This window comes from Lampetra planeri, unplaced genomic scaffold, assembly GCF_965212315.1.
Source record: "Lampetra planeri unplaced genomic scaffold, kcLamPlan1.2.h2 scaffold_1667, whole genome shotgun sequence".
Taxonomy (NCBI): domain Eukaryota; kingdom Metazoa; phylum Chordata; class Hyperoartia; order Petromyzontiformes; family Petromyzontidae; genus Lampetra; species Lampetra planeri.
Window position 1 is genome coordinate 1 of NW_027614400.1, and position 24803 is coordinate 24803.

Below are 24803 nucleotides of genomic sequence, written 5' to 3' on the forward strand. Positions count from 1 at the left end.
GTTCCCATGCCTTGCCCTCCAACCGTGTGTTTGCATTGTGTTTGCCGTCCTAACTCTGACCCCGTGCCCCCTACTGGACATCTGTGCAAAAGAGCTTCATGGCTCATCGGATTCCTCCCGCAGCCTAAATAAAGATTCTGAATATTTCAGCGGCTCTTGGTGGTCGCGGTGGGGGGGTCGCGGTGGGGGTCGCGGTGGGGGTCGCGGTGGGGGTCGCGGTGGGCCGCCCTCACCTTTGGGTTGGGGGTTCACGCTGCCCTGCCCCGACTTGCGGCCGAACGTCGGTGACACCTGGGGCAGCTTGAGGGCGCTGGGCACGGGGAGACAGGGGACACGCGGGGGGGACACGCGGGGGAGACACGCGGGGGGGACACAGAGACACACAGGGAGAGGCACGGGTTAAACCACGTGGGGGGGGTTGGCGTGCGGTCCCAACGGCGCGATGCGGCAGCGACATCGCCGATACTCGAGTCGTGCTCACCGGAGCATCGACACTGCCACACGGCTACACGCGCACAAAGACACGCGCACGTACACACACACACACACACATGGGTACACGCGCACAAAGACACGTACACACACACACGCATGGGTACACGCGCACACACATTCATTCACACAAGACAAAGATCCACCGTGTAGCCTTCACGAACTCTCGGGGCAAGTGCTGTTAGCGAGCCGCACCTATGAAGGCCGGCACGGCACACGAGGGGGTGGGTGGCCAGCACCACGTCCCGACTGCCTTTGTCTCCCCAGTGACGATGTTTACACCCCGCACCAGGTACTCATTTGAGGTTTAGTCGACCTAGGCGAGGCCCAGGACCGGTTCAGATAATCGTCACTGGCGGTGTTGGCCGTGAATGGGAATCGAACCCGGATCGCCGGGTTTGTAGCGCAGCGCACTAACCTGCTACACCACCGCTCCTCACACGCACGTGCACACACACGTACACACACACACGTACATACACGTACACACACGTACACACACGTACACATGCACACACGTACACACGTACACACACGTACACAACAACAACCGCCATTCGCCACTAAGTGGCGGTGACGTCACCACGACGCTTGTGCCAGGCCATGTGCACCCTGAGGCCACGTGAAGTGTCGAACGCCCGCTGGCAGGAGGTCACGGGGCAGACCCAGCAGGTGCCACGGGTCGACTGACCGAGATGACCGAGATGACTGGCTGATGCACCACCTGTGCCCCCTACTGTGCCAACTTGCTGTGCTTTAACCACCCGGCGCTCCGCTCGTTGTTGTGAGCGTCGCTCCTCCGCCCTCCGTTGTTGTTGGAGGGCGACTGCCTCCAACTGCCCAGTAGCGTCCTTCACGAGCCTCCTCCACTGAGGCCGATCTTGACACCGCTGGTACCAGTCATCAGCAAGTCCCCTCAGCTCCACGTCCTCCTGTACCACATCACTCAATCTCTTCTCCAGCCCGTGCCGTGCCCGTTTAGCCCCCTCGATCCGGCCGAACAAAAGCTGTTTAGGCATGCGGTGGCTGGGCATGCGGGCTACATGACCCAGCCAACGCAGCCTTGCCTGCCGGAGGAGCTCACTGATGGGACTTTGCCCAGATCTTTCAAGGACTTGTGAGCTCCTCACACAATCCAGCCTGGTTAAACCCAGGATGGATCGTAGGCAGGCCAGCCTAAATGTTTCCAACCGGCGAAGATGCTCCACTAGGGGGTACGTGTGTGTGTACACACACACACGTACACACACGCACGTACACACACGCACGTACACACACACGTACACACACACGTACACACACACACACGTACACACGCACGTACACACACACGTACACACGCACACACGTACACACACATGTACACACGTACACACACACATGTACACACGTACACACACACACGTACACACGCACGTACACACGCACACACACGTACACACACACATGTAAACACGCACGTACACACGCACGTACACACGCACGTACACACACACGTACACACACACGTACAGACACACACGTACACACACACGTACACACGCACGTACACACGCACACATGCACGTACACACACACGTACACACACACGTACACACACACGTACACACGCACGTACACACGCACGTACACACGCACACATGCACGTACACACACACACGTACACACACACACGTACACACACACACGTACACACACACACGTACACACACACACGTACACACGCACACACACGTACACACACACACGTACACACGCACGCACACACACACACGTGCCCACGCTCACCTCTTGTCCACCACCACCACCGGCGGTGGCGGCGAGCCGGGGGCCGTGTACAGGGAGGGGGTGTTGGGGCAGGAGAGGGCGGTCCCCCCCCTCGCCCCCCCCACCCCCCGCACCCCCCACGACCCCCACCACGTGGTTCTGCATCCTAATGGTGGTGGCCGCGCGGTAGAAGCTGCCGCGCTCCTTGTGGCGCGTCGCCCTGCAGCAGCAGCGCCCAACGGGGGGCGGGCGGCCGGCCAGCCGGGGGGGTCAATCGGGGGTCAATCGGGGGTCAATCGGGGGTCGCCCGCGTTACGATTGGCCGGGGACCGTGGGACGAGGTTCATTGGTTTGATTGATCCGTCGGTTGATTGGAAGCGGTGGTGTTGGTGGTGGACGTCGTGTTGGAGGTGTAAGTTGTGTTGGAGGTGTAGGTGGTGTTGGTGGTGGTGGTGGTGGCAATGGCGAGGAGAGTTGTGGTGGTGGTGGCGACAATGGTAGAGGTGGTGTACGTGGTGGTGATGGTCGTGGTGGTGATGGTGTTGATGATAATGGTGGTGGCCGTGGTGATGATAGCGATGTTAGTGTTGGTGGTGGAAGCGGTAATGCGGTGGTGGTGGTGTTGGAGGTTGTGATGGAGGTGTTGGCAGTGGTGATGATAGCGATGTTAGTGTGGTGTCGGTAACAGGTCATGGTGGGAATCGCGAGTGAGTACAACGTCGCGTGCGATCATCGCAAGAGGAACGGCGCAGATTCCCAGCAACAATTCCCCAATTCCGTCGAGATCATTCGCAGAGAAATCAGCGGCAGGAGATTCGGCCGCGCACCATCGATTGGCGACAGCCAATCCCAGCGGTGACGCCAGGAGTGGTGGTGTGAGTGTGCGCGATTAATCGAGAATCAATCGCAAGCGGCAGGGGGCAGGCGGTTAATCGAAGGGGCATGCAGGGAGACAGGCGGGGAGACAGGCGGGGAGACAGGCGGGGAGACAGGCGGGGAGACAGGCGGGGAGACAGGCGGACACACGACAACAACAACAACGTCACCGTTAGGAACAACAACAACGACAACAACAACAGCGCAACGTCGACCATGCACGTTCAAAATAACTTGCAGGGGAAGAGGTAACTCTGACTGGCAACATGTTGGATGTCCACGCTTGGTCTCCGTGTCTCCCTGGCCTCCCCCTGGGTCTTCCCGCATCTCGTGAGCTCCCCACGTGCCTCACTGCGTCTCCTTACGTGTCCTTGCCTCCCCGGTTCTCCCTGCTGCATCTCCCTGCTGCCTCTCCCTGCTGCCTCTCCCTGCTGCGTCTCCCTGCTGCGTCTCCCTGCTGCCTCTCCCTGCTGCCTCTCCCTGCTGCCTCTCCCTGCTGCCTCTCCCTGCTGCCTCTCCCTGCTGCGTCTCCCTGCTGCGTCTCCCTGCTGCCTCTCCCTGCTGCCTCTCCCTGCTGCCTCTCCCTGCTGCCTCTCCCTGCTGCGTCTCCCTGCTGCCTCTCCCTGCTGCCTCTCCCTGCTGCGTCTCCCTGCTGCGTCTCCCTGCTGCCTCTCCCTGCTGCGTCTCCCTGCTGCCTCTCCCTGCTGCCTCTCCCTGCTGCGTCTCCCTGCTGCCTCTCCCTGCTGCGTCTCCCTGCTGCGTCTCCCTGCTGCGTCTCCCTGCTGCCTCTCCCTGCTGCCTCTCCCTGCTGCCTCTCCCTGCTGCCTCTCCCTGCTGCCTCTCCCTGCTGCGTCTCCCTGCTGCGTCTCCCTGCTGCGTCTCCCTGCTGCCTCTCCCTGCTGCCTCTCCCTGCTGCGTCTCCCTGCTGCCTCTCCCTGCTGCCTCTCCCTGCTGCCTCTCCCTGCTGCCTCTCCCTGCTGCCTCTCCCTGCTGCGTCTCCCTGCTGCCTCTCCCTGCTGCCTCTCCCTGCTGCCTCTCCCTGCTGCCTCTCCCTGCTGCCTCTCCCTGCTGCCTCTCCCTGCTGCGTCTCCCTGCTGCCTCTCCCTGCTGCCTCTCCCTGCTGCCTTTCCCTGCTGCCTCTCCCTGCTGCCTCTCCCTGCTGCCTCTCCCTGCTGCGTCTCCCTGCTGCCTCTCCCTGCTGCGTCTCCCTGCTGCGTCTCCCTGCTGCCTCTCCCTGCTGCCTCTCCCTGCTGCGTCTCCCTGCTGCGTCTCCCTGCTGCGTCTCCCTGCTGCGTCTCCCTGCTGCCTCTCCCTGCTGCCTCTCCCTGCTGCGTCTTCCTGCTGCGTCTCCCTGCTGCCTCTCCCTGCTGCCTCTCCCTGCTGCGTCTCCCTGCTGCCTCTCCCTGCTGCCTCTCCCTGCTGCCTCTCCCTGCTGCCTCTCCCTGCTGCGTCTCCCTGCTGCGTCTCCCTGCTGCGTCTCCCTGCTGCGTCTCCCTGCTGCCTCTCCCTGCTGCCTCTCCCTGCTGCCTCTCCCTGCTGCCTCTCCCTGCTGCCTCTCCCTGCTGCGTCTCCCTGCTGCGTCTCCCTGCTGCGTCTCCCTGCTGCGTCTCCCTGCTGCGTCTCCCTGCTGCCTCTCCCTGCTGCGTCTCCCTGCTGCGTCTCCCTGCTGCCTCTCCCTGCTGCCTCTCCCTGCTGCCTCTCCCTGCTGCGTCTCCCTGCTGCGTCTCCCTGCTGCGTCTCCCTGCTGCGTCTCCCTGCTGCGTCTCCCTGCTGCTTCTCCCTGCTGCCTCTCCCTGCTGCGTCTCCCTGCTGCGTCTCCCTGCTGCCTCTCCCTGCTGCCTCTCCCTGCTGCTTCTCCCTGCTGCTTCTCCCTGCTGCATCTCCCTGCTGCCTCTCCCTGCTGCGTCTCCCTGCTGCGTCTCCCTGCTGCCTCTCCCTGCTGCCTCTCCCTGCTGCTTCTCCCTGCTGCCTCTCCCTGCTGCCTCTCCCTGCTGCGTCTCCCTGCTGCCTCTCCCTGCTGCCTCTCCCTGCTGCGTCTCCCTGCTGCTTCTCCCTAGATGTCCCTGTGTCTCTTTGGCGTCTCCCAGTATCTCCCTGCGTCTCACCACACCTCCCTCCGCCTCGACGACGACGATGATGACGATGATGATGATGTTCGGTTTACTCCCCCGACCCCCCCCCCCCTCCTCTGTCTCCCGGTCACCCCCTGCAGCCTCACCGACTCGACCCCCCCCCCCCCCCCCGGGTCTCGCCGTGCGTCTCTACCTCCGTCTCCTAACGTAGGACCCCCCCACCCCTCCCCTCTGGTTAATGATGAGTGGGATGAGTGGTTAAGTGGGGGGAGGAGGAGGCGGGGGGGGGTGGCGGCCAGGCAGGACGTGAGACGGGGAGGGTTGTTACCTTTGTATTTTCCGAAAGCTGAGCGTGGGGGTTGCACAGGGGAAGACAGACAGGAGGAGTGGGTTAACCCGCCCTGGTCGCCCCCCCCCCCCCCGCTAGCTGCGCGCGTGGGGGGTGTGCGGTTAGTGCGGTGAGCCCGGCAGTGGCAGCAGCAGCAGCAGGCGGTAGCGGGACACAGCACACACAGCGTCACCCGGGCAGCTCAAGAGGGCAGCTGTCTGCATGTGTGTGCGAATACGTGCGTTGTGCGTGCGTTGTGTGTGTGGTGTGTGTGTTGTGTGTGGTGTGTGTGTTGTGTGTGCGTGTGTGTTGTGCGTGTGGTGTGTGTGTTGTGTGTGTGCGGTGTTGTGTGTGTGTTGTGTGTGTGTTGTGTGTGTGTTGTGTGTGTGTTGTGCGTGCGTTGTGCGTGTGTTGTGCATGCATTGTGTGTGTGTGTTGTGTGTGTGTTGCGTGTGCGTTGTGTGTGCGTGCGTTGTGTGTGCGTGTGCGTGTGTGTGTGCGTTGTGTGTGCGTGCGTTGTGTGTGCGTGCGTTGTGTGTGTGCGTGCGTTGTGTGTTGTGCGTGTGTGTGTGTGCGTGTCCGCGTGTCCGCGTGTGTGCTCACCCGTCCTTCTTGTGCAGCTCGCGCGCCAGGTCGTTGTCGGTGGCCACGCTGAGCGGCCGGGCGCGGCTCCCCTCGGCGCCGCCTCCTCCTCCTCGCCTCTCCCCGTTGACGCCGGGCGCCAGCAGCTGCCCCCCCCCCCGGCCCCCCCCGCCGGCGCTCCCCCCGGCCCCTCCGCCGGCAGCTGCGATGCCGCCGCAAAAATTCCCGTCTGGTCGAACTCCACCTCTAGCGACGCACGAGCAGGAGGGGGACAGGGGGCGGGAGTCCAACTCAATCACTCACGCACACAGAGAGGGTGGATTGGCCAAGACCACAGCCATCCGACACTCAAAAGATCCCCCGTGTAGCCTGTAACAGACTGTCGGGGCAAGTGCCGTTAGCGAGTAGCACCGATGGAAGCCGGCACGGCACACGAGGGGGTGGGTGGCCAGCACCACGCCCGGCCGCCTTTGTCTCCCCAGTGGCGATGTTTACACACCGTACCAGGTACTCATTTGAGGCCGAGTCGGCCTGGAAGAGGCCCAGGACCGGTTCAGATAATCGTCACTGGTGGTGGCTGCGCACACAAAGACAAAGATTCCCCTGTACAGCCTTAACAGACTAGGAGCCAGTGCTGTTCGCGAGCACCTGCGGAGGCCAGCACGACAGACGCACGCACACGCACACAGGCAGACGTACACACGCACGCACACGCACACACACGCACGCACGCACACGCACGCACACGCAGGCACACGCAGTCACACGCACGCAGGCAGACACACGCACGCACGCACACACACGCACGCACGCAGGCCCATGCACGCAGGCACACGCACGCACGCAGGCACGCAGGCCCATGCGAGTGCACGCACACGGAGTGGGGTACCGACCGTCAGGGAAGAACCATTCTGAGTACTGTAGCATCATCTCCACGATGCCGACCACCTGGATAGAGACGCTGGACATCGCGTCCACGGAGCTGCCGCACGCGGTGGAACGGGGGGGGGAGACACGGGGGGGGGGGGGACACGGGAAGACATGATTGTGAGCTGTGTGCATACAAGTGTAGTGTATTTGGTGGTTGTTGTTTAGTTTTTGCTACAACGCGGTTATTCCATTCGGGAACACTTTTTTGCACAATGCCGGGCGCCCCCCCCCCCCGCCCCCCACCCCCCCCCCCGCCCCCCACCCCCCCCCCGCCCACCACTCCCCCTCCGCCCCCCACCCCCCCCGCCCCGTTGTAACGCTGTGAGACGGAGGAGCGAGCGGTGGAGCAGCGAGTCGCCCACCTGGAGGTGGGGGCCCACAGCAGGTTGGGCCCCAGCACGATGGCGATGTTGCTGGGAGTCATCTTGTTAAACTCCTGCTGCTCCGCGAGCCGCGCCAGGAACTTCATCAGGTACCTGCGGCGGCGGGGCAACGGCAACAACGCGCTAGCGCCGGCGGAGAGCCGGAGGCAAAGCTCCCCCCGCCGCGTGGCCCACCGCCCGCGCAAGGCCGTCGGGGCGAGCGCTGTTGGCGAGCGCCGAGTGGGTAGCGCCTAGGAAGGCCGGAGCGGCGCGTTGATGGAGGGGGGTGAAGCACCGGGGAGAGGCCTTCCCCTCCCCGGTGCCGATGTGTGCACGCCGCACTGGGTACTCGCTCAGAGCCGAGGTGGCAGCGGCGCGCTAACCGCGGCGCCACCGCTCCCCACACGGACACGCAGACATAGACGAAGCAACGCATATCAAAGCCTGCACGCAGACACGCAGACACCACCACCCGCAGGCTGGTGGGTCAAGTCAAGGCTACAGCAGTGTGGTCTGCTGGGCGAGGTGAAGGCCGCAGCGTGGCCTGCTGGGCGAGGTCAAGGCTAGAGCGTAGTCTGCTGGGCGAGGTCAAGGCCGCAGCGTGGTCTGCTGGGCGAGGTCAAGGCTGCAGCGTGGCCTGCTGGGCGAGGTCAGGGATAGAGCGTGGCCTGCTGGGCGAGGTCAAGGCTAGAGCGTGGTCTGCTGGGCGAGGTCAAGGCCGTAGCGTGGTCTGCTGGGCGAGGTCAAGGCTGCAGCGTGGCCTGCTGGGCGAGGTCAGGGCTAGAGCGTGGCCTGCTGGGCGAGGTCAAGGCTAGAGCGTGGCCTGCTGAGCGAGGTCGAGATGGGGTCGTAGTTTGCCGAGCGAGGTCACTGCGAGGTCACTTCGAGGTCACTGCGAGGTCACTGCGAGGTCACTGCGAGGTCGTCCCCTCACCGGAAGTTGGCCTTGTTCTCCTTGGGCAGCAGGTCGCACACCGACCACAGCGCCTGCAGCCGCTCCTGCTGATCGGGCATGCTGGAGAGGGGTCACGCGGGGGTCACGCGGGGGTCACGCGGGGGGTGTTGATGAGAACACAACAAGTGAGTGTGCGACAGAGGCGAGTGTGCGTGAGGTGAGTGTGCGTGAGGCGAGTGTGCGTGAGGTGAGTGTGCGTGAGGCGAGTGTGTGTGAGGTGAGTGTGTGTGAGGTGAGTGTGCGTGAGGCGAGTGTGCGTGAGGCGAGTGTGTGTGAGGTGAGTGTGCGTGAGGTGAGTGTGTGACAGAGGTGAGTGTGTGTGAGGTGAGTGTGCGTGAGGTGAGTGTGTGACAGAGGTGAGTGTGCGTGAGGCGAGTGTGCGTGAGGTGAGTGTGTGACAGAGGTGAGTGTGCGTGAGGCGAGTGTGCGTGAGGTGAGTGTGTGACAGAGGTGAGTGTGCGTGAGGCGAGTGTGCGTGAGGTGAGTGTGTGACAGAGGTGAGTGTGCGTGAGGCGAGTGTGCGTGAGGTGAGTGTGTGTGAGGTGAGTGTGCGTGAGGTGAGTGCGCCCCCCCCGACCCCCCCACCTGAACGCCTTGCTCCAGTCTGTGAAGAGGTGGAACGTCATGAGGGGCTCGGGCAGCTCACGGATATAGGACTTGAGAGCCCCTGCAGCCGCGGGGGGAGGGGGGGGAGAGTGACGTTGTCAAGGGGGGAGGGGGGAAGAGGGAGAGAGTCCGTCAAGGGAGGGCAGCGGTGGCGGTAGTCCTCGTGACTCTTCCTGCCTGTGTGTCCGTGTGTGTCCGTGTGTGTCTGTGTGTGTGTCTGTGTGTCCGTGTGTGTCTGTGTGTGTGTCCGTGTGTGTCCGTGTGTGTCTGTGTGTGTGTCTGTGTGTCCGTGTGTGTCTGTGTGTGTGTCCGTGTGTGTCTGTGTGTGTGTCTGTGTGTCCGTGTGTGTCTCTCTGTGTATCCGTGTGAGTGTCTGTGTGTCCGTGTGTGTCTGTGTGTCCGTGTGTGTCTCTCTGTATCTCCATGTGTGTGTGTCTGTGTCTCCGTGTGTGTGTGTCTGTGTGTGTGTCTGTGTGTCCGTGTGTCTGTGTCTCGGTGTGTGTGTCTGTGTCTCGGTGTGTGTGTCTGTGTGTGTGTCTGTGTGTGTCTGTGTGTGTGTCTGTGTGTCCGTGTGTGTCTGTGTGCGTAGTGACCAGCGATGGCGTGCGGGTCAGGGGAGAAGTCCGACTCCACGATGCAGCAGTCGAGCGACGCTTTCAGCTTCTTCAGCTTCGAGTTGGCAGCCGCAATCCGGAACAGACCCTGCACACACACACACACCGTGCACACACACACACACGTGTCAACACACACACCGTGCACACACACACACACACACACGTGTCAACACACACACACGTGTCAACACACACACCGTGCACACACACACACACACACGTGTCAACACACACACACACGTGTCAAAACACACACACGTGCACACACATACGCACATGCATACACACACGCACACACACGTGCACACACACATGTGCATACACACACGTGCACACACACATGTGCATACACACACGTGCACACACGTGCACACATACACACACACGTGCATACACACACGTTCATACATACACACACACCTGCATACACACATACACACGTGCACACACACACACCGTGTCAACACACACACACACACGTGCACACACACACACGTGAACACACACACGTGCATACACACACACGCACAGTGTCAACACACGCGGTCTACCCCGTATTCTTGTACAGGGAAATTGAGTATTCAGGTCCATACGACGTGACAGCCGTTTCAATACGGGCGAATTTTTTTTAAATATCTATTTGTTTGTGTTTCTCCCTCGTGATGGGACTTTGTCGGATGAACGTTGAGATTTGTAAGGGGACACGGGGTGAACAATGAGGTCTGAGTTGGTCTGTAACGAGGTAGGGCGCTGATTAGGGGTTGACAGCTATGGATACATAGTCAAACACACACACACACGCTCACCATCGCGCACACACACACACACACACCTCACCCATCGCTCACCATCGCACACACACACACACACACCTCACCCATCGCTCACACATCCCTCGCCATCGCTCACCATCGCTCACATACACACACACCTCACCATCGCTCACCATCCCTCACCATCGCTCACCATCACACACACACCTCACCCATCGCTCACCCATCCCTCACCATTGCTCACCCATCCCTCACCATCGCTCACCCATCCCTCACCATCGCTCACCATCGCTCACCCATCCCTCACCATCGCTCACCCATCCCTCACCATCGCTCACCCATCCCTCACCATCGCTCACCATCACATACACACACACCTCACCCATCGCTCACCCATCCCTCACCATCGCTCACCCATCCCTCACCATCGCTCACCATCGCTCACCCATCCCTCACCATCGCTCACCCATCCCTCACCATCGCTCACCATCACATACACACACACCTCACCCATCGCTCACCCATCCCTCACCATCGCTCACCCATCCCTCACCATCGCTCACCCATCCCTCACCATCGCTCACCCATCCCTCACCATCGCTCACCCATCCCTCACCATCGCTCACCCATCCCTCACCATCCCTCACCATCGCCCGCTTCCCGCCCTGGGCGCTCACCTCCTCCTGCAGGCCGCTGTCCATGAGTGCCACGACGCAGGCCTCGATGGGGAAGGCGATGTCCCGTCGGTTCAGGTGCAGGTGCTCCTCCAGCGGCTGCCCGTAGCAGGGACGCACGCAGTGCTCTGAGACACGCACACGCGCGAAGGCAAAGATCCCCCGTGTAGCCTTAACAGACTGTAGGGGCAAGTGCTGTTAGCGAGCAGCAGCACCTGTGAAGGCCGGCACGGCACACGAGGGGGTGGGTGGCCAGCACCACGCCCGGCCACCTTTGTCTCCCCAGTGGCGATGTTTACTACACACCGCACTAGGTACTCATTTGAGGCTGAGTCGACCTAGGAGAGGCCCAGGACCGGTTCTGATGATCTTCACTGGTGTTGGCTGTGAATGGGGATCGAACCCGGGACGCCGGGTTCGTAGCGCAGCGATGCGCTAACTGCTACACCACCGCTCCCCACGTCAAAAGACCATCACAACCACACACGGTCACACACACGGTCACACACACGGTCACACACACACACACAATCCAAGGGCTGGAAGAGGGGGGAGGGAGGTAGGGAGGGAGGGAGCTTCACCTCTCTCGGCCGTGATCTTGGGCAGGAGAGTCTCGATGACCGCCAGGGACCTCTTGTGGAAGTCGGCCTGCGTCTCTAGGAGCTACACGGAGACACGGGGACACGCACACACGTCAACATGTCACACACCGCCACCATTGTGCGTGTCTTTGTTGTGCGTGTGTGCGTGTGTGTGCGTGTGTGTGCGTGTGTGTTCGTGTATGTGCGTGCGTGTGCATGGTTCAGAGAGCCGTAAGGCGCTGCAAGGATGGGTGGTGGTCGCGGGTTGCTGAGGAGATGGAGTCTGCGTCAGTGGCCCGCGATCACAAATCCCTATTTAACTCCATCAAAAAAGTAACCTGCAGCGCCACACCTATTACCATCATTAAGGGAAAGAACTGTGATCCAATCTCCGACCCCCGGGAACAGGTTTGCAGATTTGCTGAGATCTGTGAGGTCCTGGGGGAGGGGAAATCCCTCAGCCAGGAAAACGTGTGACAAAGTGGGGATGACCTTGCTGAGGCTGCGGTGCCTCAAATATTGGAGGAGGAAGTCACCCCCTGTGAGTGGCTGGCTGAGGTGCCATCTGTTGAGGAAGTACTGAAGGCCAGGAAAGGCACCGGGCAGAGATGATCTCCCAAGCGAAATGCTGAGGGAGGGTGGCGTTTGTGCACAGACTGCCCTACATGACATCATAACAACAGTCTGGACCACTGGAGGGGTTCCACAGGATTGGAAGGATGCCCTGTGGTGCTGGCCACCCGCCCCCTCGTGTGCCGTGCCGGTCTTCATAGGTGCTCGCTAACAGCACTTGCCCCTACAGTCTGTTCAGGCTAAACTGGGGGATCTTTGTCTTTATCTCTGTGTGCACACACGTGTGTACGTGCGTGTGTGTACGTGCGTGCGTACGTGTGTGTGTACGTGCGTGTGTGTACGTGCGTGTGTGTGCGTGCGTGTGTGTGTGCGTGCGTGTGTGTGCGTGCGTGTGCGTGTGTACATGCGTGTGTGCGTGCGTGTGTGCGTGTGTACGTGCGTGTGTGTGTGCGTGCGTGTGTGTGTGCGTGTGTGTACGTGCGTGTGTACGTGCGTGTGTGCGTGTGTGTGTGCGTGTGTGCGTGTGTGTGTGCGTGCGTGTGTGTGTACGTGCGTGTGTGTGTGCGTGCGTGTGCGTGTGCGTGCGTGTGCGTGTGTGCGTGCGTGTGTGTGTGCTTGCGTGTGTGTGTACGTGCGTGTGTGGGTGCGTGTGTGCGTGCGTGTGCGTGTGTACGTGCGTGTGTGCGTGTGCGTGTGTACGTGTGTGTGTGTGCGTGCGTGTGTGTGTACGTGCGTGTGTGTGTGCGTGCGTGTGTACGTGCGTGTGTGCGTGTGCGTGTGTGCGTGCGTGTGTACGTGCGTGTGTGTGTACGTGCGTGTGTACGTGCGTGTGTGCGTGTGCGTGTGTGTGTACGTGTGTGTGTACGTGTGTGTGTGCGTGTGCGTGTGTACGTGTGTGTGTACGTGTGTGTGTGTGCGTGCGTGTGTACGTGTGTGTGTGCGTGTGCGTGTGTGTGTACGTGCGTGTGTACGTGCGTGTGTACGTGCGTGTGTGTGTACGTGCGTGTGCGTGCGTGTACGTGTGTGTGTGCGTGTGCGTGTGTGTGTACGTGCGTGTGTACGTGCGTGTGCGTGCGTGTGTGTGTACGTGCGTGTACGTGCGTGTGTACGTGCGTGTGTGTGTGCGTCGCTCACCTTGACAAAGTAGTCGGCAAAGCCTTTCTCCTTGGCCACGAACTGGTAGAGCTCCGTGGCATACTGGTCCTAGCCACCCACACAGAACACCAAGACAAAGATCCCCCGTGTAGCCTTAACAGACTGTCGGGGCAAGTGCTATTAGCGAGTACTTATGAAGGGCGGCACGGCACACGAGGGGGTGGGTAACCAGCACCACGCTCGGCCGCCTTTGTCTCCCCAGTGGCGATGTTTACACATCGCACCAGGTACTCGTTTGAGGCTGAATCGACCTAGGGGAGGCCCAGTACCGCTTCAAATAATCGTCACTGGTGGTGGCGTAGTAGTTAGCGCAGCACGGGGGACACAGAGGCAGAGAGAGAGACAGACAGAGAGACACAGACAGAGAGAGACATAGACACAGAGAGAGACACACAGAGAGACAGAGAGAGGAGGGAAGGCAAGTCACAAGCATCAGGCGCGGTTGGTGCGACCGGGCGAGCGCGCGGGAGACGACACGGCCGGAGGGGCTGGTGGGTAATGCTCGCGGCTCACGGCAACAGGGGCCTGGGTTCGCTTCCTCACCCAAGTGGCTTGCTGTGCGTGTGTCGGGGTGCGAACAGAGAGAAGCACATGGGGAGAGAGACATAGACACAGAGACACAGAGAGAGAGCACATGGGGAGAGAGACATAGACACAGAGACACAGAGAGAGCACATGGGGAGAGAGACATAGACACAGAGACACAGAGAGAGAGCACATGGGGAGAGAGACATAGACACAGAGACACAGAGAGAGAGCACATGGGGAGAGAGACATAGACACAGAGACACAGAGAGAGCACATGGGGAGAGAGACATAGACACAGAGACACAGAGAGAGCACATGGGGAGAGAGACATAGACACAGAGACACAGAGAGAGAGAGCACATGGGGAGAGAGACATAGACACAGAGACACAGAGAGAGCACATGGGGAGAGAGGCCTCAGGCTGTGTGGGGTCTCCCACTCCCCTCCTCGTCGTTACTTCCTCCTTGGACTCTCCGTTCCTCGCCCCTCCTCCACTCTGCGTCTACGCCTCTACACCGTGACTCTGTGTGTGCTGAGTGGCACCCTGCTACTCACCTACTCACTCACCTACTCACTCACCTACTCACTCAACTACTTACTCACCTACTCCCTCACACACCCACCTACTCACTCACCCACTCAGGGTCCCCATCTTGTTCTCTGTGTCTACGCCTCTACACCGTGACTCTGTGTGTGTTGAGTGGCACCCTACTACTCACTACTACTACTACTCATCACCTACCCTACGACCTGGGGCTGTGGCGGTGAGGGGGGGGGGGCAGCACTTCAAGGAGGGTGGCGGTGCGCACGAGGGAGGGGGGGGGTCAAGGTTCGCGTGGCGAGCCGGCAGGCCGTAACCACTGGGGCGGACTTTGTACCGGGAGCGGCCTCCGCACGAGCGCTCAGTACGGCGGCAGCCGGCGTCTGTGAGACACAGCGGCGGCAGTAGCAGCAGCAGCAGCAGTAGCAACAGCGGCAGCAGCAGCGGCAGAGCAGCAGCAGTGGTAGCAGTAGCAGCAGTAGCAGCAGCAGCAGTAGCAGCAGCAGCGGCGGCAGCAGCAGCAGCAGTGGTAGCAGCAGCAGTAGCAGCAGCAGCAGTAGCAGCAGCAGCAGTAGCAGCAGCAGTAGCAGCAGCAGCAGCAGCAGCGGCGGCAGCAGCAGCAGCGGCGGCAGCAGCAGCAGCAGCAGCAGCAGCAGCAGCGGCGGCAGCAGCAGTAGCAGCAGCAGCAGCGGCGGCTGCAGCAGCGGCGTCGTCGCCTCCCTGCGTGACGATACAGACTTGTGCCGCACAGGGACAGCTGCCACTGGGGGTGCCCCCTAGAGCAGACCGAACAGCAGCAACGACGCCCCCTCCCCCCCGCCTACTGTGAAACTACCACGTGAGGCTGTGAGGCAGCAGCAGCAGCAGCAGCGTCGTGATTGCGCTGTGCCACACAGCGCCAGCTGTAGGGGAGCAGGGGGGAGGGAGAGGGGGGAGCTAGGGCAGGAGGCGCCGCTAGAGGGATGCCAGCTGGTGGGACAACTTGCCGAGCCCCGTGGCCCCTGCTGAAGAGCTTCACAGCTCATCGGATTCCTCCTCGACTCGAAATACGGACGCTGACGGGCGGATTGCGAGCGGGCGAGAGAAGCTACGGGCGAGAGGGGAGGGAGGGGAGCGAGGGGAAGGCCCCTCCCCACCTCCTCCCCTCCCTCCCCCTCGGGGAAGGCCCTGGAGTCGTGCCCCCCCTCCGTGACGCGGGGCACGGTGCTGCTGCCGATGGGAGGGGAGGGTGCGGCACCTTCATGATCTCCACTTTGTTCTCCTCCTCCTCCATCTCCTCGCGCAGCGCCTCCAGCTTGCTGGGCGTCATGGCCCCCACGTTGCCCTGCAGCACCTTGGAGGCCTGCTGGTACCTGCAGGGAGAGAGGGGGGGGGCAGGGGGGGAGAGGGGGAGGGAGGAATGGGGAAGGAGAGGAAGGGAGAAGTCCGTCAATCATGCCCGCACGTGCACACTCGCGCACACAAAGACAAAGATCCCCCATATAGCCTGTTGGGGCAAGAACTGTCGGCGAGCACCAATGAAGGCCGGCACAGCACACGAGGGGGTGGGGGGGGGGGCAACACCACTCTGAGATGTCTCCCCAGTGGCGATGTTGACTACGCACCACGCCAGGAAGAACCGGTGGGGACATTCACAGTCCAGGACTGGCTCAGATGTCTGTCATTGATACTGAACGTGATTGGGAATCGAACTCGGGCTGCCGGGTTCATAGTGCAGCGCGCCAAGGGCGACGTTACTGCTCCCAACGCGCACACAAGCACACACGCACACACACGTACACACGCACACACACGCACACACAAGCACGCACACACACGTACACACGCACACACACAAGCACCCACACGCACACACACGCACACACAAGCACACACACGCACACACGCACACACAAGCACACACGCACACACACACGCACACAAGCACACACGCACACAAGCACACACACGCACGCACACACACACACACGCACACACAAGCACACACACGCACACACAAGCACACACACGCACACACACGTACACACGCACAAGCACACACACGCAACAACACGTACACACGCACACACACGCACACACAAGCACACACACGCACACACACGCACACAAGCACACACACACAAGCACACACGCGCGCACACACGAACACACACGCGCACGCACGCACACAAGCACACACGCGCGCACACACACACGCGCGCGCACACATGCACGCACACACGCGCACACGCACACGCACACACATGCACGCACACGCGCACACACACGCACACGCGCACACGCGCGCATGCACACACACACGCACGCGCGCGTGGATGCGGGTGGCGTGTCGCTGGGTCCCACCTGGACTTGGCGCCCTCCATGTCCAGCACCATCTTGCTGAGGTGTTTCCTCTGCTTCTGGATGTTGGGGATGTGCTCCTGCGGGGTCAGAGGGCACGGGGGGGGGGAGAGGAGGGGGCTCAGAGGCGCACAGCAGCCGGCGCCATCGCGGGTTCCAGTCCCAACCACAGCGTTTACACCGCGGGGGGGGGTCTCACAGACTCACACAGAGACCCATAGACTCACACAGAGACCCATAGACTCACACAGAGACTCATAGACTCACACAGACCCCATAGACTCACACAGAGACCCATAGACTCACACAGAGACCCATAGACCCCCATAGAGACCCATAGTGGTAGAGACGGTGGAAACCTTTCCATTAAATCCGTGGGGGTCTGTGGCGGGTGCATGGGGGTACACATAGGGGTCAGGGAAGGTCCGTGGGGGGGGGGGGGGGTCCACAGGGGTCCGTGGGGATCTCTGGGGATCTCTGGGGGTCGGTGAAGGTCCTCAGGAGCCGGTAGGGAACCGTGGGGGGGGGTCTTGAGGGGTTCCCTGGGTAGTCGGTGGGGGTCCGTGGGAGTCTGTGGGTAGTCGGTGAGGGTTCACGGGAGTCCGAGGGGCTGTATATGGGGGTGGTCTGTGAGGGGGTCCACGGGGGTCCGTGGGTAGTCGGTGAGGGGGGGCGGGGGGGTCCATTGAGGGGGGTTGGTGGGGATCCATGGGAGTCCGTGGGGGTACTGTACACGGGGGTGGGTTCGTGGGGGGTCCGTGGGGGAGGGAGGGAGGGACGGGGGGAGGGGGAGGGAGGGAGGGGGGGAGGGACAGGGGGAGGGGGAGGGGGGAGGGAGGGTGGTGGGGGCCATCACCTCGGCTAGGAGGTTGATGGGCTCCAGCACGTTGGTCTCCACGCTGCCCTCCATGTTGCACACTTCCATCGCCAGGTTCAGCTGCGCCTCCCCGCACTGCTGCAGCACCTTGCTGTGGGACGCAGCAGCAGCGGTAGGAGAAGCAGCAACGACAGCAGCAGCAGCATTAGAAGCAGCAGTAACAGCAGTAGCCGCACAAACAGCAGTAGCCGCACACATAGCAGTAGCAGCAGTAGCAGCAGTAGCAGCAGCAGCGGCGGCGGCGGCAGCAGCAGCGGCAGCAGCAGCAGTAGCAGCAGCAGTAGCAGCAGCAGTAGCAGCAGACACCTCGACTGGGGCTCCGCTGACATGGCGCGCCGTCTGTGTTGGCGGCGGAAACGGCTCTCCTGCCGACTCGGTGATTTTAACGTTTCCGATGAACAGTTATTTCGGTGAACAATTAGTTTCCGTGGAAGGAATAAAACAAACTCGTGAGCCGAGGGACGGCTGCAATTGCTTCCCCCGCGGCAGAGGTCGCAAACGGGTTTTGATTCCTTACCCGTACCCGGCCGCACCAGGGTCGCAAATGGGTACCCGTTCCCTACCCGTACCCTACCCGAAATGAGTGACAAACGGTTATTCACCGGTGACTCACGGCCTACCCGTACCCGTACCCAGCCGCACCAGGGTCGCAAACGGGTACCCGTACGCGTACCCGGCCGGGTACGGGTAGCCGGGTATCGGGTAGGGTACGGGTGTCGGGTACCCGGTTGTGACCTCTGCCCCGCAGCAGTCAACCCGCTCTGTGCTAACGTTCTCAGAGCTGGAATTCACCCCCAAATTAAGCGCGGAACAACATTTTTGACGTGACAGGGTTTTTTGTGCAACCATTGGTGACTGGGCCAAGAGCCTCAACTTCACTGCACTTGAGAACTCCGGTTTAATCACTGCTCAGTCTGTGTCAGTCCATGGGTCTCTACGTGAGTCAATGGGTCTGTGTGCGAGGGTATGGGTCTCTATGGGAGTCTATATGTCTCTATCAGTCTATGGGTCTCTGTGCGAGTCTATGGGTATCTGTGCGAGTCTATGGGTCTGTGTGTGAGCCTATGGGTCTCTGTGTGAGTCTATGGGTCTCTGTGCGAGTCTGTGTCTCTGTGTGAGTCTATGGGTCTCTGTGTGAGTCTATGGGTCTCTGTGTGAGTCTATGGGTCTCAATGTCAACTGGGCTTAGACCATCAACTCAGTGCTCTTGAGAACCCAGTTCACGCTAGGGCAGGACCACGCCCCCTCCCCCGCCCCCACCCCCCCCCTCCCCCCCGCCCCACCCCCCTCCTCCATGAAACGTGAATTCTGCCTCTAACTTTAGCTCCGGTAAATGTTTAACGTTTCTCATTTTTTATTTTTCCGCTTGCGGGCGACTCGGGGAAGGATTTGGCATACTCCTACGGTGATGACGTCACGGGGCCCTAGAGGTCACGGGTGGAGGGGACTGGAGAGGGCTCGCGTACGAAGGGCATGAGCGAGCGTGAGCGCGAGCGAGCTCGTGTGTGCGTGTGTGTGCGCGTGTGTGCGTAGTGCATGTCGGTTGTGTGTGTGTGCGTGTGTGTGTGCGTGTGTGTGTGTGCGGAGCGGTAGCGTCGCGGTTAGCGCTGCGTTGCGCTACGAACCCGGTGACCCGAGTTCGATTCCCCGCTCACGGCCGACACCAATGACGATTATCCAACAGTCTGTTAAGGCTATACGGGGGATATTTGTCTTTGTGTGTAGGTGTGTGTGTGTAGCTGTGTGTGTAGCTGTGTGTGTGTAGCTGTGTGTGTGTAGGTGTGTGTGTGTAGCTGTGTGTGTGTGTAGCTGTGTGTGTGTAGCTGTGTGTGTGTAGGTGTGTGTGTGTAGCTGTGTGTGTGTGTAGCTGTGTGTGTGTGTAGCTGTGTGTGTGTGTAGCTGTGTGTGTGTAGCTGTGTGTGTGTAGCTGTGTGTGTGTAGCTGTGTGTGTGTGTAGCTGTGTGTGTGTGTAGCTGTGTGTGTGTGTAGCTGTGTGTGTGTGTAGCTGTGTGTGTGTGTAGCTGTGTGTGTGTGTAGCTGTGTCTGTGTGTAGCTGTGTCTGTGTGTAGCTGTGTGTGTGTAGGTGTGTGTGTGTAGCTGTGTGTGTAGGTGTGTGTGTGTAGCTGTGTGTGTGTAGCTGTGTGTGTAGCTGTGTGTGTAGCTGTGTGTGTGTAGCTGTGTGTGTGTAGCTGTGTGTGTGTGTAGCTGTGTGTGTGTGTAGCTGTGTGTGTAGCTGTGTGTGTGTAGCTGTGTGTGTGTGTAGCTGTGTGTGTGTGTAGCTGTGTCTGTGTGTAGCTGTGTCTGTGTGTAGCTGTGTGTGTGTAGCTGTGTGTGTAGCTGTGTGTGTAGCTGTGTGTGTGTGTAGCTGTGTGTTTGTAGCTGTGTGTGTAGCTGTGTGTGTAGCTGTGTGTGTGTGTAGCTGTGTGTGTAGCTGTGTGTGTGTAGCTGTGTGTGTAGCTGTGTGTGTGTAGCTACGTGTGTGCGTGCGGGCTCACCCAAAGGGCATGTCCTCGAGTGTGCGGTAGCTGTGTGTGTGTGTGTGTGTAGCTGTGTGTGTGTAGCTGTGTGTGTGTAGCTGTGTGTGTAGCTGTGTGTGTAGCTGTGTGTGTAGCTGTGTGTGTGTGTAGCTGTGTGTGTAGCTGTGTGTGTGTAGCTGTGTGTGTGTAGCTGTGTGTGTGTAGCTACGTGTGTGCGTGCGGGCTCACCCAAAGGGCATGTCCTCGAGTGTGCGGTAGCTGTGTGTGTGTGTAGCTGTGTGTGTAGCTGTGTGTGTGTAGGTGTGTGTGTAGCTGTGTGTGTGTAGCTACGTGTGTGCGTGCGGGCTCACCCAAAGGGCATGTCCTCGAGTGTGCGGTAGCTGTGTGTGTGTGTGTGTAGCTGTGTGTGTGTAGCTGTGTGTGTGTAGCTGTGTGTGTAGCTGTGTGTGTAGCTGTGTGTGTAGCTGTGTGTGTGTGCAGCTGTGTGTTTGTAGCTGTGTGTGTAGCTGTGTGTGTAGCTGTGTGTGTAGCTGTGTGTGTGTGTAGCTGTGTGTGTAGCTGTGTGTGTGTAGCTGTGTGTGTGTAGCTGTGTGTGTGTAGCTACGTGTGTGCGTGCGGGCTCACCCAAAGGGCATGTCCTCGAGTGTGCGGTAGCTGTGTGTGTGTGTGTGTAGCTGTGTGTGTGTAGCTGAGTGTGTGTAGCTACGTGTGTGCGTGCGGGCTCACCCAAAGGGCATGTCCTCGAGTGTGCGGTAGCTGTGTGTGTGTGTGTGTAGCTGTGTGTGTGTAGCTGTGTGTGTGTAGCTACGTGTGTGCGTGCGGGCTCACCCAAAGGGCATGTCCTCGAGTGTGCGGTAGCTGTGTGTGTGTGTGTAGCTGTGTGTGTGTAGCTGTGTGTGTAGCTGTGTGTTTGTAGCTGTGTGTGTAGCTGTGTGTGTAGCTGTGTGTGTGTGTAGCTGTGTGTGTGTAGCTGTGTGTGTGTAGCTGTGTGTGTGTAGCTGTGTGTGTGTAGCTACGTGTGTGCGTGCGGGCTCACCCAAAGGGCATGTCCTCGAGTGTGCGGTAGCTGTCCGACAGACCCACGGCGAGCACCGCCACCGGCACCCTCTTCTGTACCGCACACACATGCACACACGGCACACACGTGTCAACACACGCACACACGTGTCAACACACACGTGTTAACACACACACACGCGTTAACACACACGCGTTAACACACGCACACACGTGTTAACACACACACGCGTTAACACATGCACACGCACGTTCACACACACACGCGTTAACACACACGGCACACACGCGTTAACACACACGCACGTTAACACACACACGCGTTAACACACGACATAACAACAACACGCGCCATTTGCCACTAAGTGCCAGTGACGTCACCACGGTGTCTGTGCCAGGCCAGGTGCACTTTGAGACCACGTGAACATGCAGCAAAGACAAAGAACCCCCATAAAGCCTTCACGGACTTTGTGGGGCACGTGCTGTTAGCGAGCAGCACCTGTGAAGGCCGGCACGGCACACGAGGGGGTGGGTGGCCAGCACCACGCCCGGCCACCTTTGTCTCCCCAGTGGCGATGTTTACACACCGCACCGGGTACTCATTTGAGGCTTAGTCGACCTAGGGGAGGCCCAGGACCAATAATCGTCACTGGTGTTGGTGGCCGTGAGCAGGAATCGAACTCTGGTCGGCCGGTTCGTAGCGCAGCGTAGCGCTAAACGCTGCACCACCGCTCCCCACACACCCCACACACACGCACACACACACCCAGGCATGCAGAGGCACGTACAGGCATGCCACAACGCCTGTTGAACCAGCAAGGGCTCACACACAGGCAGATATATACACAGACACATCGATAAACAACTGCTTACAAACGACACGATATCACAGCAGCTCTGACTCAGCCACTCACGCAGACGCTCACGCGCAAAGACGAAGATCCCCCGTATAGCCTTTCACAGACTGCTGGGGCAAGTGCTGCCACCCACTCCGCCGTGTGCCGTGCCGGCCTTCATAGGCGCTACTCGCTAACAGCACTTGCCCCAACAGCCTATCAAAGGCAATACGGGGGATCTTTGTCTTTGTGCGAGGGGCGGTAGTGTGGCCCGCTCTCTACACGCAGCAGAGGGCAGCCCTGTCCCAGCCGCTCTGCCGCGTGCGAGTGAAGCTCGCCTTGTCACAGTCAGACCGATTCGTTTTCCATTCTCAGTGCCGGAAATTCCCCAAATTAAATGCAGAACCAAATGTAACGTGATTATTTTTTGTGTACAGTCATCGGTGAATGGGCTTAGACTATCAACTCACAGCTCTGTGTGAGTCTATGGGTCTCTGTGTGAGTCTAAGGGTCTCTGTGTGAGCCAATGGGTCTCTGTGTGAGTCATTGGGTCTCCGTATGAGTCTACAGTGTAAGGCTGCAGGCCTGTTGATGGCTATGGGTCTCCGTGTGAGTCTACTGGGTATGGCTTTAGGTCTGCTTAAGGCTACAAGTTAAGGCTGTAGGCCGACCTAAGGCTCCGTGTGAGTCTACAGGGTTAAGGCTGTAGTTCTACCTAAGGCTATGGTTATCCATGTGAGTCTACAGGGTTAAGGCTGTAGGCCTACCTAAGGCTATGGGTCTCCATGTGAGTCTACAGGGTTAAGGCTGTAGGCCTACCTAAGGCTATGGGTCTCCATGTGAGTCTACAGGGCTAAGGCTGTAGGCCTACCTAAGGCTATGGGTCTCCATGTGAGTCTACAGGGTTAAGGCTGTAGGCCTACCTAAGGCTATGGGTCTCCGTGTGAGTCTACAGGGCTAAGGCTGTAGGCCTACCTAAGGCTATGGGTCTCCGTGTGAGTCTACAGGGTTAAGGCTGTAGGCCTACCTAAGGCTATGGGTCTCCGTGTGAGTCTACAGGGTTAAGGCTGTAGGCCTACCTAAGGCTATGGTTCTCCATGTGAGTCTACAGGGTTAAGGCTGTAGGCCTACCTAAGGCTATGGGTCTCCGTGTGAGCCTACAGGGTTAAGGCTGTAGGCCTACCTAAGGCTATGGGTCTTCATGTGAGTCTACAGGGTTAAGGCTGTAGGCCTACCTAAGGCTATGGGTCTTCATGTGAGTCTACAGGGTTAAGGCTGTAGGCCTACCTAAGGCTATGGGTCTCCGTGTGAGTCTACAGGGTTAAGGCTGTAGGCCTACCTAAGGCTATGGGTCTCCGTGTGAGTCTACAGGGTTAAGGCTGTAGGCCTACCTAAGGCTATGGGTCTCCGTGTGAGTCTACAGGGTTAAGGCTGTAGGCCTACCTAAGGCTATGTGTCTCCGTGTGAGTCTACAGGGTTAAGGCTGTAGGCCTACCTAAGGCTATGGTTCTCCATGTGAGTCTACAGGGTTAAGGCTGTAGGCCTACCTAAGGCTATGGGTCTCCGTGTGAGTCTACAGGGTTAAGGCTGTAGGCCTACCTAAGGCTATGGGTCTTCATGTGAGTCTACAGGGTTAAGGCTGTAGGCCTACCTAAGGCTATGGGTCTTCATGTGAGTCTACAGGGTTAAGGCTGTAGGCCTACCTAAGGCTATGGGTCTCCGTGTGAGTCTACAGGGTTAAGGCTGTAGTTCTACCTAAGGCTATGGGTCTCCATGTGAGTCTACAGGGTTAAGGCTGTAGGCCTACCTAAGGCTCCGTGTGAGTCTACAGGGTTAAGGCTGTAGTTCTACCTAAGGCTATGGGTCTCCGTGTGAGTCTACAGGGTTAAGGCTGTAGGCCTACCTAAGGCTATGAGTTCTCCATGTGAGTCTACAGGGTTAAGGCTGTAGGCCTACCTAAGGCTATGAGTTCTCCATGTGAGTCTACAGGGTCAAGGCTGTAGGCCTACCTAAGGCTATGAGTTCTCCATGTGAGTCTACAGGGTTAAGGCTGTAGGCCTACCTAAGGCTATGGGTCTCCATGTGAGTCTACAGGGTCAAGGCTGTAGGCCTACCTAAGGCTATGGGTCTCCATGTGAGTCTACAGGGTCAAGGCTGTAGCCCCCCTGAAGGTTCTGGGCATCTCCGCGTGTGGAGGTGGAGGCGGCATTCACCAATCTCTTGTCGAGGTCGAGCCCCGGGGTTCCGTGGAGGCAGCCGCTGAGCTTCTTGTGCGCGTGGTGGAACACCATCTTGAGGCTCTCCAGCCTCTTCTCCACCTACGCAGGCACACAGACAAAGGTCCCCCGCGTAGCCTTTAACAGACTGTTGGGGCAAGTGCCGTTAGCGAGCAGCAGCAATTCGTAAGGCAAGCACGGCACACGAGGAGGTGGGTGGCCAGCACCACGGAAGGCCGCCTTTGTCTCCCCAGTGGCGATGTTTACACACCGCACCAGGTACTCATTTGAGGCTGAGCCGACCTAGGGGAGGCCCAGGACCGGTTCAGATAATCGTCACATGGTGTTGTCGGCCGTGAGCGGGAATCGAACTCGGGTCTACGGGTTCGTAGCGCAGCGTAGCGCTAACCGCTACACCACCGCTCCCCACTACTTATAGCATCAAAGACAAAGATCCCCCATGTAGCCTTAACAGACTGTTGAGGCAAGTGCTGTTAGCGAGCACCTATGAAGGCCAGCACGGCGCACGAGGAGGTGGGTGGCCAGCACCACGCCCACCCGGCCGCCTTTGTCCGCCCAGCGGCGATGTTTACACACCGCACCAGGTACTCATTTGAGGCTGAGTCGA

At 59.8% G+C, this 24803-nt stretch overlaps 1 protein-coding gene across 1 annotated transcript; it reads right to left on the bottom strand.

Moving 5' to 3' along the window:
- Positions 1-25: 25 nt before the first annotated feature.
- Positions 26-24277, bottom strand: LOC144739701 (rho GTPase-activating protein 44-like; the record flags this gene model as incomplete). Its single annotated transcript, XM_078622622.1, is given in 18 exon segments — positions 26-310; positions 2281-2364; positions 2366-2479; positions 6139-6275; positions 6278-6363; positions 7011-7099; positions 7410-7523; positions 8344-8424; positions 8950-9031; positions 9564-9672; positions 11038-11162; positions 11616-11697; positions 13323-13391; positions 15650-15764; positions 16756-16832; positions 17609-17720; positions 21143-21216; positions 24173-24277. Coding segments are annotated over 18 exon segments (1869 nt in total), but the record flags the coding sequence as incomplete, so codon positions are not given.
- Positions 24278-24803: the final 526 nt, after the last annotated feature.